Source organism: Sus scrofa, chromosome 13 (assembly GCF_000003025.6).
Source record: "Sus scrofa isolate TJ Tabasco breed Duroc chromosome 13, Sscrofa11.1, whole genome shotgun sequence".
NCBI classification, from domain to species: Eukaryota; Metazoa; Chordata; class Mammalia; order Artiodactyla; family Suidae; genus Sus; species Sus scrofa.
Window position 1 is genome coordinate 81,446,846 of NC_010455.5, and position 14,727 is coordinate 81,461,572.

The following is a 14,727-nucleotide window of genomic DNA, read 5'->3' on the forward strand; positions in this document are numbered from 1 at the left end:
GGTGGGAGGAGATTCTCTATACCTTGATGGAAAAAGCAAAAGCGAAAATAGCGTGCATTGAGCACCTACTATGTGCCTCTGCGGAAGTTCACCTAGATGGTTTCTTTTACTCCTCACAACTCCCCATGAGACAGAAATGATTAAGTCCATCATATAGAGGACAAAAGTGAAGCCCAGGCAGAGAAAGGAGCTGACCCAGAGTTCCCCAGCTGGGACATGTAAGGGCAGATTTTAACCTACATGTGGATGTTTCAATCATGTTCCATCCCAAGAGGGAGCTAGTCCTTTGCTCACCGTGTCCCGTGAATTCTGTCCGCGTTCCAGTGGTCCCGAGCATCGCCACAGTGGTCATCATCATCTCCGTGTGCATGCTAGTGTTTGTCGTGGCCATGGGCGTGTACCGCGTCCGGATCGCCCACCAGCACTTCACCCAGGAGGCTGAGGCTGCCAAGGAAGCCGAGATGGACTGGGACGACTCTGCACTCACTATCACGGTCAACCCCATGGAGGTGAGCCTCATGCAGGGGCTGGGCACTGAATGAGATGCTTCCTCTCCCCCCAGCTCCATCCTTCTTGTGCCAGAAGCCCTTCCCAGCTAGCCCAGCCCCCACTCCTCCATCCTCCCCTTCTCTGGGCTCCTCCAGCCTTCTTCACCTGAATGGACCATACTTTCCCACCAACTGCAACCACTGGGTGCATTGGGAGTTATCGTTTCACTCAGCAGTAATGAACCCGACTAGTATCCGTGAGGACCCAGGTTTGGTCCCTGGCCTTGCTCAGTAGGTTAAGGATCTGGCATTGCTGTGGCTGTGGCATAGGCTGGCAGCCACAGCTCCAATTCAACCCCTAGCCTGGGACCTCCATATGTCATGGGTATGGCCCTGAAAAGACACACACACACACACACACACACACACACACACAGGGTGAATTGTTCTCACATGATAAACAGAACCAGACATTTCTTAAGGCAAGCAGCCATGTGGTGTCTGTCCCTGGCCTCCCCCAGAATATTTAGCTCAGAGCTGACTCACACTTAGGGACTCAGGATTGAATTTTTGATTAGCTAACAATATAAATTAGATGGCTTTGTTCCATCTGCCTGCAGAGCTGACTTAAAGGCTCAAAATAGGTTAACATGAAAATACAATGATAATGTCTGCCATTTACGGAGCCCCTATGATACCAGAACCTCATTTAATCCCTTCAGTGCCACCCTCCTGGTTTACCAAGATGGGACCAACTCAGAGAGGAAGGTAAAGTGCTCCAACTCACAGAGCTAGTGATGGCAGCAGCAGTATTCAAAGTCATAGCTGATTCTAAAGTTCTTACAGTCCTAGTTAGCCATCTACCCCCAAATCCCACGGAGGAGTGTCCAAGGCCCCTGGTCTGGACATATGAATATCAAGAAAAGCCACTTTCAGAGTTCCCTGGTGGCTCATGGGTTAAGGATCCAGCATTGTCACTGCTGTGCTGCAGGTTCAATCTCTGGCCTGGGAACTTCTGTGTGTTGCGAGGGTCAGGAGTGGGGAGAAAAGCCACTTCCATCATGCCCTTTGGGTGCTGGGTGGAGGGGAAGGAGGAAGTAGGAAAGCAAAGGAGTCATTGGCCATCAGGAGAAGCCATGGAAGAAGGAAGAGAAGATTATCCCAGCCGGTCCCCAGTTTCCCCAGCACCTGGCTCACACTCCAATTTCAGAGCCACTGTTAGGTTGCAGCTCGGCTTCTTCCAGCATGTGCTGTAGGGAGAGTGCTAAGCACGCCACTGTGGGGACTCCAGCACTGGCTGTAGGAAGCAAGATCATGATGCCTGGAGCAGTCTGAGTACCCAGCCAGAGGGTACCTACCAGGGGCTCACTTGGAGATGCCAGCAGTCAGTGGCTCATGAAAGAGAGTCTTTGGGGCCGGAGTGTCCACAGAAGATTTCTCAGAGCCTAAGAGAGGCCTTAAAGAATGGGTAGGACTTTGAGGAGACAAAGGTAAGAGAGAAAACACTCCAGAGAGAGGACATGGATGGCCAAGTGTGGGCTCACATCTTTTATGGCTCATTCAACAACTCAAAACAGAAATCCAGAAATAAGAGTTGGCTGGGATCACCAAAAATCTGGGGAAGAAGGGAAGGAACTGGAAAAGAGTGGGGTAGTGTTTGAGGACACGAAGTCCAGGCGTGGATAATGAAGGCCATGGCCTTGGTCTTTCTGAAGGGAATTGTATTTGAGGAGCAGCACACCTGAATCTTGACTTATAAGACCTTCTGCTCCCAGAGACATTATTTTCCCACCTGAAAAAGAGGAACAGGCCTAAATGCCATTCTCTCATTGAGAAGCACCTCACTGGAGACTTGGAAAATTACATGTAGATAGGTTCCGGAAATGCCAGAAAACAAACCTCGGCCTGAAAGGCTCACTGAATGATGGATGAGATTGGCTTAAATGTCTAGTGTTTAAAACACAACCATTTACCTTGAGCTTGTGTCCTGGAATTTGCTATTTCTTGTCTTGGTCCTTAGCCATCTAGTTTGTCTCTTATCAGAGGACTTCCCTTCCAGAAAGCCTATCTCCTGGCCCAAGGGTTTAGCATTAAGGGAAGGCATTCCCAGGGGCCCTCAAGATTTCCTTAATGGAGGGAGAAAAATAAGCTCCAGCGTGGCTGCTGCTTGGCCCCTGATGAGCATGTCCTTTCTCTCCCTGACATCCAGAAACACGGAGACCCAGGACGTGGGGAAGATGAGACAGAGGAAGAGGAGGAGGAAGAGGAAGCAGAGGAAGATGGTAGCTCCAGCAGCAGCGACTCTGAGGGCAGCGAAGAGGAGGAGGAGGAGGAAGGGGTGGGCAGGGGCAGACGTGGGCAGAGTGGAGCCAGGCAAGCCCAGCTGGAGTGGGATGACTCCACCCTCCCCTATTAGTGCCCACGTCCGCGCTCACCCACGTGTTCCTTTTATAAGCCCCACCCCAACGTCCGCCCGAGTCTATCACATGTCGCCTCTGATTTCTAGGACAGGCCTGGGAGGGTCTTTTCCCCAGCATTCGGGAACCCACTCTCTACGCCTGGGGCACTCCCCAATATCCCAGCCCTGGGGCGGTTCCCAGGAGCCCAGCGTCATCGTCCATGGGGACTTCAGGGTGGCCTTTGTCCTGGAGCCCCCACTTCTCCTGCCCTGGGCTCACCCAGCATCCTATCAGCCCATCTGTGGGTTCTGCCTTCGCTCTTCCCTGCAAGGGAGAATGGCGGCCTTTAGGTCCCTCACCTACCTGGGCTCCACATTCCCAGAGCCCTTAGGTTCCAGCCCACTGTGCATGGACCTGGCACAGACTGGTGGGTTCTCCTTACCCTACAGGCAGGTGGTCAGGTTTCACAGATCTGAGATCTCAGTCCTCAGCACTTCAAAGGAACATCCTGACAAAGCAGAATTAAGTTTACAGGGAAAGGTTTACCAAGGCTGGGCGCGTGCACACCCACATGCACGCATGCTCTCAGCTTGGAGAGCCTTTCCCTTTGTCCTTGTTTTTCCTCTTTGTCCCTTTTGAGGCCACAGAAGCTTATATGAAAAGTTGGAAACCAAGGATATGTCCTTGGGAGTTCCCATTGTAGCTCAGCTGGTTAAGAACCCTACATTGTCTTTGTGAGGATGCAGGTTCGATCCCTGGCCTTGATAAGTGGGTTAAGGATCCGGTGTTGCCATGAGCTGTGGTGTAGGTTGCAGATGTGGCTGGATCTGGCATGGCTGTGGCTGTGGCATAGGCTGGCAGCTACAACTCCGATTCAACCCCTAGCCTAGGAACTTCCATATGCTTCAGGCATGGCCTTAAAAAGACCAAAAAAAAAAAAAAAATAGGTTCTTGGCCATAGCAGGTCTGGTTCTAGCCAAAGCTCTCTGAGAACCTGCCTTCCTGAGCCCCGAGGGGCTGCCCTGCTGGGACCTCCCACCGCACGACACCATGGGAGCCAGGAAGTGTTCCACACAGGCTCTGCCCCAGGTGACAGCTATGACAAGCCTATAGCCAGGGATTAAAAGTAAGGGCTGATAACAGGGCTGGGCTTCATAGTGGATACAGAGCTGGGTGATGGGGTGGCTGGGCTCTCCCAGGGCCGGAGGGGGCCCCGAAGTTCACAAGGCTCTCACCAGCTAGTTTTAGGGTCCCTCATCCCCTAGTTCACAGTTTTGCCTCTTGAAAAGGTACATTCCTCTTGGATGTATTGGAACAAGCATGAACCCTGCCAAATCTAAAATAAGAGTTTGGAGATTTAACTGCTAGAAATTAGAAGCGTATTTGCAAAAATAACAGCTTCTTTCTTCTTCTCAGAAAGGGAGCAACATTTTGGGTGGAGGGCAAATATATCCAAAACCTAATTTCTGTCTTTCTTTCTTCTTTTTTTAAATGAGGAAATCTTTTCCATTTCCATCTTAACATGGACACTTTGGGAGTTGCTATAGTAACTGGTCTGTGATCTTCTGTGGCCAAAAGAATAGCAGGCAAGAGCGAGGACTGTTATAGGACTTCGACAAGGCTCTGTGAACGTCTTTGTTTCAAATGTTTTAGGCTTTGTCATCAATGTGCACCATCTGTCCCCACCCTCCCCAGTCTGTCCCATATTGGCTTGGCACAGCCACAGAGCTGGTCCCTAGTCACAGGGCATTTGTGTTCAAAAGAAAGTCCAGAATCTGTTCATTCTTCTCCCTGTATCACCAACTCAAAGCTTAGAAAGGAGGACAGGCATCAGTGTCCTCTAGCCTGACCCCCAGCCAGTGAGGACCCCTGACAGAGCTTAGCAAGCTTCTGATTTGAGGAAACCACCTTCTGCACCTCTTTCCATCATCTAAAGTGTTTTTCACATCGGTTCCCTCTTTGAGCCTCACAATAATCCTGTGAGGTAGTTAAGACATCTGTTGTTAGACCCATTTTCATGATTGAGTAGACAGGGGTTCAGAGATTCAGCATCTTGCCCAGAGTCATGCCGAGGTAGAGAGGAGACCAGACTCCCCACCATCCACTCCTGGCCTAGTGCCCACCACCCAGATTCTACTTACATTCAGATTCATGCAGCTAAGAGGTGTTGCTGAGGACCTACTATGCGCTAAGCACTCTACCAGCAACTGTGGGAAAGGAGGAAAACAGATAAAACACCTCCATCAAAGGACTTGATAGTTGCAGAGGAGAAATCAGGCATCAGGCGTAGAAATTATACAAGAGACAAATGCAGAGGGAGGGAGAGGAGAAGTCATGGGGAGAACAGGGACATGGTCGCAAACTCAACTCATACGTTTACTTTCCCTTCCTGGGAGAAAACCCTAGCAGGAGTCTGGGGTTTTTCAGTCATTGAATGGAAAGAGACACTTGTGTGAATTCTCCCAGTCACATAGCCCTTGTCTATCAGGCTGTGTCTGCTCATCTACAAGGAGAAAATCTTGAATTTTTAGTCCTCACAATCCCCTTAGTTGAATAAAAAAAGAGGTTCTTCAGTTAGGTATTTCGGAGCTCATAGAATTCTTCTAAAATTATGGCAGTAAAGTGAACACTTTATGATGTTTAAAATCAGTTCTTTTTGAATTGGATTTTGATTTAAAATATTAAGTCTGGTGTTCATGAAAGTGTTTCCCTCTGCTGGGCCTTTCGGTTTGGCTGGGCTGGGGAAAGTGGTCCTCGTGCCCTCTGCTGCCTCCGATGGCTGCATCACTTATTCATGGTTGAAGGAGCTGTTTGGGGCACATGGAATCATTATATGCTTGCGGGGGTGGAGGGAGAGGGTTGCAGGGGTAATGGAGCAGGTGAAAGTGGCACTTGGCCAGAGCTGCGGAGTTGATTCATTTGTGCCTGGACTCATACAGAGAGAAATATTAGGGTCAACCCTGCCGTGGGAGGTCACTCTGCATGCCAGCCCCAAGGACGAGGCCCTTAAAATGATGCTGCTGAGTCAATGGGCGTTTATTGTGTTCCCAGTGCCCTACCTGATCAGCACCATGGGTGAGAACAAGAAGGGGCAGTTACATAAAAGGAACAGAAGCTTCAGGGAGCATCAGGGTGAGTGATGAGTAATGTAACTTGCCCTCTACCAGGGATTCTAACCACAGGTGGAAAATGTCATTAATCAGCCCAGCATCTTTACAGCCTCCATCTGCTGGCATCTGGGAACCCAAACTCCCAGATGGCCAGGTCCCCTGTGGCCTCTTACCCAGACAGCGGCAGCAGCAGATGCAGATTTGTACCAGCAGGAACAGCTGACTAGCTTGGCCACAGGCCAGACCATTGCTTGTCTTGCCAAAGGGAATGACTAGATCCTGCTCTCTGGAGGTTGAAAACACACAGGCTGAAACACCTCTCACGTGACACAGGTGACAAGGAGGAAGAGAAAGAGGAGGTTGAAATGGAAAAAGCCAGTACAGAATGAGTTGTCCCAATGGAGTACAGCCATCAGCTAGCTGGTCATAGGCCTTAAAAGATACTCAAAGTACATTCTAGCAGGTTTAGCCCAATGCCACGCATCTGACCATGAATGAGACCAGCCACAGACTATATACTTAAAAAATGGGTATGGCTATATTCCCCGCCAAAACTTTCTTTATGAATACTTAAAAAAAAAAAAAGCAGGAAGCTTGAATTCATATTATTGTCACATCACAAAATTGTATTACTCCTTTGATTTTTAAGTATTTAAAAATAGAGGAGTTCCTGTTGTGGCTCAGCAGGTTAAAGACCCAACATTGCCTCTGTGAGGATGTGGGTTCCATCCCTGGCCTCACTCAGTGGGTTAAGGATCCAGGGTTGTGTGAGCTGCAGTGTAGACTGCAGATGTGGCTCAGATCTGGTATTGTCTTGGTGGTGGTATAGGCCGGCAGCTTTGGCTCCAATTCGACCCCTCGCTTGGGAACTGCTAAATGTTGCAGATGTGACCATACAAATAAAATAAAATTTAAATGTAGAAACCTTTCTGAGCCCACAGGCCTTATAAAAACTAGTAGCCGGCCAGATTTGGCCTGTGGGTCTCAGTTTGCACACCCCAACCACATATGTGAGGCCAGCAGCCCTCCATCTGCCAAGGAAGGCAAATTACTATCTTAGACCCTCTCATCATCTACCCAGTGGACTTTGCCTCCAAAATGATTAGCAAACAACTCTTCAGTCCTTCATTAAGCTGTTTAAAAAAAAAAAAAATCCATGTTCCAGGGGGAAAACAAACAAACAAAAAATACCTGTTACTTGTTGCATTGACTCAACCACAGACAAGCACCCATCACAAGCTGAGAGTCTTGGGTCCAGGAACTGGCTGACCACTGAGCACGGTCCCCATTGAGTTAGCTAAGGGCTAACTCCCAGGTGCAGGGCCTCCCACAGCGACTCAGCCCATACTGATTTCTAAGCAGGAACGTTCATTATCTCAGACTGATTTCCATTCAGCCCTGCTCATGCCATTGCTCTAAAAATGATCTTAAAGACTTGTGACTGTTTGAATCAATACAACATAATCAGTAGAAAACCCGACCCAGCACACTTCAAAATTAGCAGTCTTCTTGGCCGTGTGATTCAATATTAGCCAGAGGAAAAAAGGGAGGTCTTTTTTTTTTTTTTCTCAGCCATCCCCTCATTCAAATTAACCAAATTGGTTTTACACAAAAAGTGAGCGAGCTGGTCTAAGCCATTGAAACAATTTACCAGTGCAAAGTAGATGCTTCTCAGGGAAGATCATGCTGAGCCTTTGGGAGATGCCCAAAGCCTCCTGGATGCACTCTGGCAGGCTAGGATGCTACACCATTCTCTATCTGCATCAGACATTTATCGAGACTGACAAGTCAAAGCCCTGGGCACAATTTAATTTTCATGTAACCACTTTCCATTGTCCAGCTGTAGGCAAAGGAAATGAGTAATGAAAGTTTTGAAGTCTACTCCAGCACCTTCATTTCCCTGCCTTGATTTGCTTTACTTTATAAATTTATTCTGTACCTACTTTATAGATCTTGCTCTAGCTGTCCTTTGAGCACCAACCAGAAAGAAGAGTTAGCTCGGTAAGGGCGGTGGGCGAGAGGCCAAACTTGACTATCCCAGGGAGACGAAAAGAGACAGAAGTTGTTACCTCCCCCAGCACCCCAGAAAGCAATCAGACACCCCCTGTGTGCCATCAGTGAACAGATGGGATTCTGTGTTTGCCGTTATGTTTCATATAATTCAGCAAACCCTTGCTCAGCACCTGTGGTGTGCCAGGCCCTGTGCCAGGTACAGGGAATGGAGGGTGGATGAAAGGCGGCCCTGCCCAGGAGGATCTCCTGGTCTTGCCAGCTTCTGGGATGTTTCCTGTGCCCTGTGGGAGGCTGGTGGTAGGTGCAATGCTGGGAGCCCTGCCACGTATTGCTGAAGCCAAGTGGAGAACTTTCTAGGAAAGCAGGCTATGCCTCCCTCTGTGTTTGTTTTGTGTTTTGTTTTTTGTCTTTTGAGGGCCGCACCCCTGGCATATGGAGGGTCCCAGGCTAGGGGTCTAATTGGAGCTGTTGCCGCCAGCCACAGCCACAGCCACAGCCACACCAGATGCGAGCTGCATCTGCGACCTACACCACAGTTCATGGCAACACCGGATCCTTAACCCACTGAGTGAGGCCAGGGATCGAACGCGCAACCTCATGGTTCCTAGTCGGATTCATTTCCGCTGTGCCATGATGGGAATTCCCCTCTGTGTTTCTTAATTCCAACCCAAGCTGACTCAGTTCACCTAAAGCCGGTCACCTTGCCTATTGGGCAGAAATAACGTGGTTGATGGTGAGATTCAGTGAAACCAGCCAAAAGAAGTTCTTAAGTACAAGGAGCAGGCAGCCAGACCTCAGAAGTGAAGAAGCATAACCCAGGTTCAGGGGCCAGCGTGAGCCAAGATCCACAGCCATGGAACAGCCTGATGTGAGAGGGCACCTCAGAGGCCCCGGGTCAGAGCTAAAGAGGGAAGAAGGGCCTGACTTGGGGGGACCCACTGCAGGTTCATGCCTGACCCTCTGGAGCCCAGGTTCTCAGTGTGTCCTTGGACCAGAGCAGAAGCATCACCTGGGGTCTAGTGAGAAATGCAAATTATCAGGCCCTACCCGAGAAACTCCAGGGCGGGGCCCAGCATCCATGTTTTTAATGAGCTCCCTGATCCTGATACACACTAAGGTTTGAGAACCACTCAGAAGAGGAGGAGGATTTGAGCTGGCATTGGGAGGATGTGATGGTTAACAAGATAAAATAATAAATAATTGTGTAGTGATACAAGGGGACCAAGGCAGATGGTCCCACCCCGCTCCAGGGCCTCCAGGCTCTAATCCACACTCCCTTAAGCAGTGGTTTCAGGGAACCCTGGTCCTGGTCCCAATTCCACTCCTCCCCTGGGGCATGAGCCACTGCCTACCAGTCTCCCTTCATCCTGGAGAAAGATACAGCCCGGGAGAAATTGTGGTGAGGCTGCCCATCCCTAGGGAGTCCACCACCATGGTTCCTGTAAGCTGAGCAGGTCCACATTTTAGGGAGAAACAAACTGCAGCAATGACCCTGCATCACCAGAAGTGGTCTCTATACAGCCTGGAGCCAGCCGGTGCCTGGCAGGAGGGCAGCCGGTCAGTTAAGGACACTGCCTGTTTACTGCAGCATCTCTCCATCAGTGATGGGTTTGGGGCATGCAGTGTCACAAGGCAGGCACTAAATTGGATGAGGAAGGAATGGCTTTTCTTGGAAGGGCAGTAACTCATGCCGGATGTTACCGAAAGTAGGAAACAAAACCCCAAAACAAACCTGCAACCTTCCCTACAGATGATGTCTTGGCCCTCAAATTTCTAAGACCCACAAAGGTGCCAGGCTCCACCAAGGCTCTTTTTCCCCATTAACCAGATCCCCGAGGTTCACAATGATGGATTTAGATTTTTGTTTTATGGTTTTGACTCAATGAAGGTCCACCAACCTTTGGAAGGAGCTAGTTGGTGCCCTACCTGTCATGGACACTTAGCTGTGGGTACAGAGTCCATCTTGGTGTAAGGATTTCTAAGGCTTGGAGTCAGAGGACTGGGCTACTGGGCTTGGGATGGAAGCCTAGAGGAGAAATGGGCTGGGCAGGAGCCCAGATACATGGCCTCGGTGATCCAGCACCTGCCGTTTCGTTCCTATGAACTCCGATTCCCTCCTGATCATTCCTGGTCCTCTCAGCCTCTCCTCGCTGAGTCCTCACAAACACCCTGCAGGACCCTTCTTTTTCTCCCGCCCAACTTGGAAAAGTTCTTCCGATCACATGCCCAGTCTCTGAGACCACAGAGATCCCATTGGGAATAACTCATCTCTAACAGACGGGGACATACAAATGAGAACAGATAGGATCGGCCAGCTGTGTTGGGAGAACCAGACCCGAGAGGAGAAGGTAAAGCCTTGCTTCATGTTGCTTAGATCCAGAAGCGCTTCTCTTCACCGCCCAGCCTCTCTTTGTGAATTCCCTTAGGAAACATTTCTCATCCAGGACCTCGACAATTTTATATATTTCCCTGAGGCCAGTCACTTACTACACAAGCTCCTATGGGACAAAAGGGCGAGGAATGGAGTGGCAGAAAGTGGATGGCACAGCCTTTGGCAGTTCTGGAAACAGGGTGGGCTTTGTTCTCGCTGGCAGGCAGGACAGGGGTGCACTGCGGACTGAGGGTGATGGGCTCAGATCCAGCCAGGACACCAGGTGGTGTGAGTGAATAAGGGGGCATGTTCATTGGGAAGCCTGGGTGCAGGTGAGACACCTGGGGTGTCACTGGGCAGGATACACCAGCCATTTACATTTATCAGAAACAACAGAACCATGTCCCAGCACCAGCTGGCTCCTCCAGTTCTGAGTGGCAGGGGAAGCCAGTCCCTTTGGGTCATGGTGGTGACACATCTCCACAGTCAGGGGCCCCCCTCTCCATGAGAACTTTCAGTGTAGTGAAAGGGAACAGCAGCCTTCACTTTTCGGTACCTGATGGTGTCCAGGACCCTAGAAAACAAGGTCATGTGAGGCTAGGATGGTTCCCCAAATCTTGCCTCCTCTGCTCTCATAGGCCCCCTCCTCAAGCAAGAAGAGTAACATCTATAGAAACACCCTGGGTGTCTAGCACACACCTGGCTAACAGTATGTGCTCCATAAACACTGAAGTAAAGGGAATATCCGAGATCACTTAGCCCCCACAAATGCACAGCATTGCAAAAATTACGATGCTCACATGGAGGAAAATTCCTCCCTCCTTTCTCTCCATGTACAAGTTGAGGTCTTTTATAAAATCACATAGAGGAGGATGGAAGGACGGAATAAAAAGGAAAATACTCCTGCAGTCCCAATGGAAAAAAGGAGTGGGGTTATTTGAAGAGGGACCCCCACCCCTGGCCGCCTCCCAGCTATAACCAATCAAAGGAGACAAGGAGCGGGTAGGTGAGCCTTGATGAGCCCACTTGCTCCGTCTGCCCCAAAGGTCATGGGCAGTGTCCCAACTGAGGAAAGAGCCATACTCTGTTAATACTCCCAGCCCTGTGCTGCTCTCCAGGCCCTGTTAACAGATTCACTGCAGAGGAGATTCATCAAGAGGAAGCTCAATTCCCAAGAGACTAACGGAGAGAGGGCGACAGCCATGAGAAAGGCCAAAAATGCAGAGGGTGTGTATTAATCACATGCCACAGAAACATGTCGGCTCTGATGTCCATTTGCTTCTATCTTGAAATGAAAATGCATCTCTGCTGCCCAGACCCTTTCTCCTGAGCATTTCAAAGCAGAAACAGCACATATACACACACACAGTCACACGTGTGAAGGGTTATTTTCCTTAACAGAAAAAGCTGTCAGAGAAATGAGCTCACACGTTGTGTCTATGTGCAGAAGCAGAGATTGAATCAACCACAAGTCTCAGCTGTAGGCTCCAGCCCCTGTTTGGGAAAGGCAGTGGAAGGGGTGAGGAGACATCTGCCCTTTGGAGGGGTTCATTAACAGCTCTGTGATGGGGCTCTTCTTGTGGCTGAGGGGGTTGCAGATGGGAATATGATGTGCACAACCACCCCTCAAGACTAAGGGACATTGCCCTGGTGAATGTGGAACCCAAGGATCTGGAACCTCCCCCCCCACCCCCCAGCTCCCTTAAGTGCCTGCAGGGGAGCCGCTGATACATGGGATTCAGGAGTGGTCCTGCCCATCTTCACTAGTCAATTTCAAGTGATGGAAACAAGTTTTTTGGAGGTCAGGAAGCTAGAGACGAGACCCACGGCTGATTACTCAGAAAGCAAGAGAAGAGATTGATGGGAGAGGTGACTCAGAGTTGAGAGGAAACAGGTGAGGCTGAGCAGGAGTGAAAGCAACGGGGGGACTTCCCTCACCCAGGAAGTCAGAGGATTGTTCTGTATTGAGAGCCACCTCCAGGTTTCAGCCAACTGTGGGTGAGTCTGGCCAGGTGACCCCAGAGGCTGTCAGATGAATTGCTTCTTATGTGAAGGTTGTTTCAATTCTTTATTAAACTAGCCATGATGGTTCAGTCCACCTGGTTGCTTCCAGCCTGACCTCAGTGGTTTCCAAAAAGGATTGTTGGTATCCTGAGCTGGACAGGCTTGTAGGGAGATTGAAGGAAACCAGTTGGTAGTTGAGAAAAGAAATTGTATGAGGAAATCAGTTGTTTTCAGAGAAATCTGTAGGTATTAGAGTGGGTGTGTCATGGACATTATAATGTCAGTAAGGTAAGAGTTAGAATGACTTGGTGGGGCATTTGTTTGGAAAATATATTCACTGTAAACTATCAGAGATGATAGCTAAGGATAGCTAAATATATGTCATATGCCTATCTATAAGACAGAAATAAGTGAGATTTAGAATGAATATACTGATGGTCCCAACACATTTTAAATTTCTTGGAAGCATTTTAATTACATTCCTTGGTTTGGATGTTACACTTTTTCTTTAGTGGTTGTCTACTTCTGGCTTACAAAGCACTGGAACAATGCCTGGCCCATCGTAGGCATTTAACAAGTGTTTAGAAATTGAAGGTCCAGGGAGTTCTCGTTGTAGCTCAGTGGTATCAAACACAACTAGTATCCATGAGGATGCGGGTTCAATCTTCGGCCTCGCCCAGCTGGTTAAGGATCTTGCATTGCCGTGAGCTGTGATGTAGGCTGGCAGCTGCAGCCTACAGCTGATTCAACCCCTAACCTGGGAACTCCTACATGCCCTAGGTGTGGCCCTAAAAAGCAAACAAAACAAAACAAAAAAAGGTAGGAAGAAATTGAAGGTCCATTTGTCACCTCTAGGTAGACGCTTAGTATCATCACTGTATACACCAAGTTGAGCTGCAGAGAAGCAGCGCAGCCACATCCCCCTTGTAGATCATCACAACTAGCGGAGCAGAAGCTTTTGCGGATTCACAGGTTTGGCACTGCGTTCAGCAAGCTGCAAATCCTGAATTGGGCTCTCTGACAGTGATCAGTGATGGGCTATAGCATTAAGTGAGTGGGTACCACTTAAACTACATCTGCATATAGGGCGTGGAGCTCGGGGCTCGCCTCCTATTGCCTCTGCCATTTCCTAGACATTCAGCGAAATGCTGTTGAGTTTGGCCAATTTCAGATACAGTTCTGGAATTAAATGAAAAGGTTCTGGACTCAGCTGATCTGAAAGGTCTGGTGATTCTTTTCCCAACCCTTCCCTTCTCCCTTATCTGGAGATGCTGCCACCATCTTGGCACCCAAGACGGCTTGGGTGGCTGTTCATCCCTACCTGCCCAGCCGTATTGTGAGGGGGAAAGGTGTGATGAGCTCTCTCTCCTCAAAACCTCTAGCGTGTTGATGTTGCAGATGGAGGAAGGACCAGCAGCATCATTTTATAGAATCAACTTCAACCACTATTGCTGTGCAAGCATTACTGTCAGGTTGGCCAGAGTGCCTCTTGTGATGGCTTCCTGCATCTCCCTGGGTGAGCCAGTGTGTGCCCGGCACCCGCGTCAGACTGAGCTCTTCCAGCTGCCTCAGAGTGAATTCCTTCAATTGAGAAAATATGTTTTTTTGCTATATATACTATTGTGTGTATGAGTGTGATACACTGCAAACCCTGGACTATCTCGTGAGAAGGACAGTATGCATTTATAGAATGCTGAGTCTACTCGATGAATGAGGTTGCCCAGTCACAAACAATCAGAGAAAATGCCCTTTCACCTCCTCCCACCCTCTCTCAGCACCCTTCTCCTGTTTCATCGAGCTGTCCTACCCAGGCTGACACAGTGAGGGGCACTGAGAATCTGTATGTATATAAAGATGTAGGAAGAACTAAGAACCGTGACAGGAATTTGTTGAGCTTCTTCCCATGACTGTGATCTTACCCTGTTTGAATCACACACTTGAAATTTCGAACAATGAAGATTCTTGCCATTTCCAAGTACTTTGTTAAATGCCTATTCAACACAGATATTTATTTTCAGCCTTGGCTTGTAAATGCCTACAAACTGATTCATGTTGGTGGTCATTACGACACTTTCTGTGAATTGGTGAATAAATATGATTTTAGAATTTCACAGTAAAGACAACCTCAGAGAGTTTTCTTTTTCTTCAGACTATCTGATGAGGTGAGATGCCAAGAATAGCTTCGGTCGGGTCAGTACTCTCTGGGGCTCTGTCCTAAATCCATGCATGGGAAGAGTGGGGCAGAGGACGTGAGGGACGGTGACATGGCAAACAGGTCCCCATCAGGCCCCCATCAGGGCACCCTGTTGCCCCCCAGAGCTGAACTCAGCAGCACTGTTACT

General features: G+C 49.1%; 1 protein-coding gene across 1 annotated transcript in view; it reads left to right on the forward strand.

Annotated features, from left to right (window-relative positions):
* CLSTN2 (calsyntenin 2) overlaps positions 1 to 14,503 on the forward strand; it is a 672,110-nt gene extending 657,607 nt beyond the window's left edge. The window contains exons 16-17 of the mRNA XM_021071127.1: positions 325 to 509; positions 2,698 to 14,503. Coding sequence (XP_020926786.1) covers positions 325 to 509; positions 2,698 to 2,904 — 392 coding nt within the window. The 3' untranslated portion in view covers positions 2,905 to 14,503. The remainder of the gene's footprint in view (positions 1 to 324; positions 510 to 2,697) is intronic.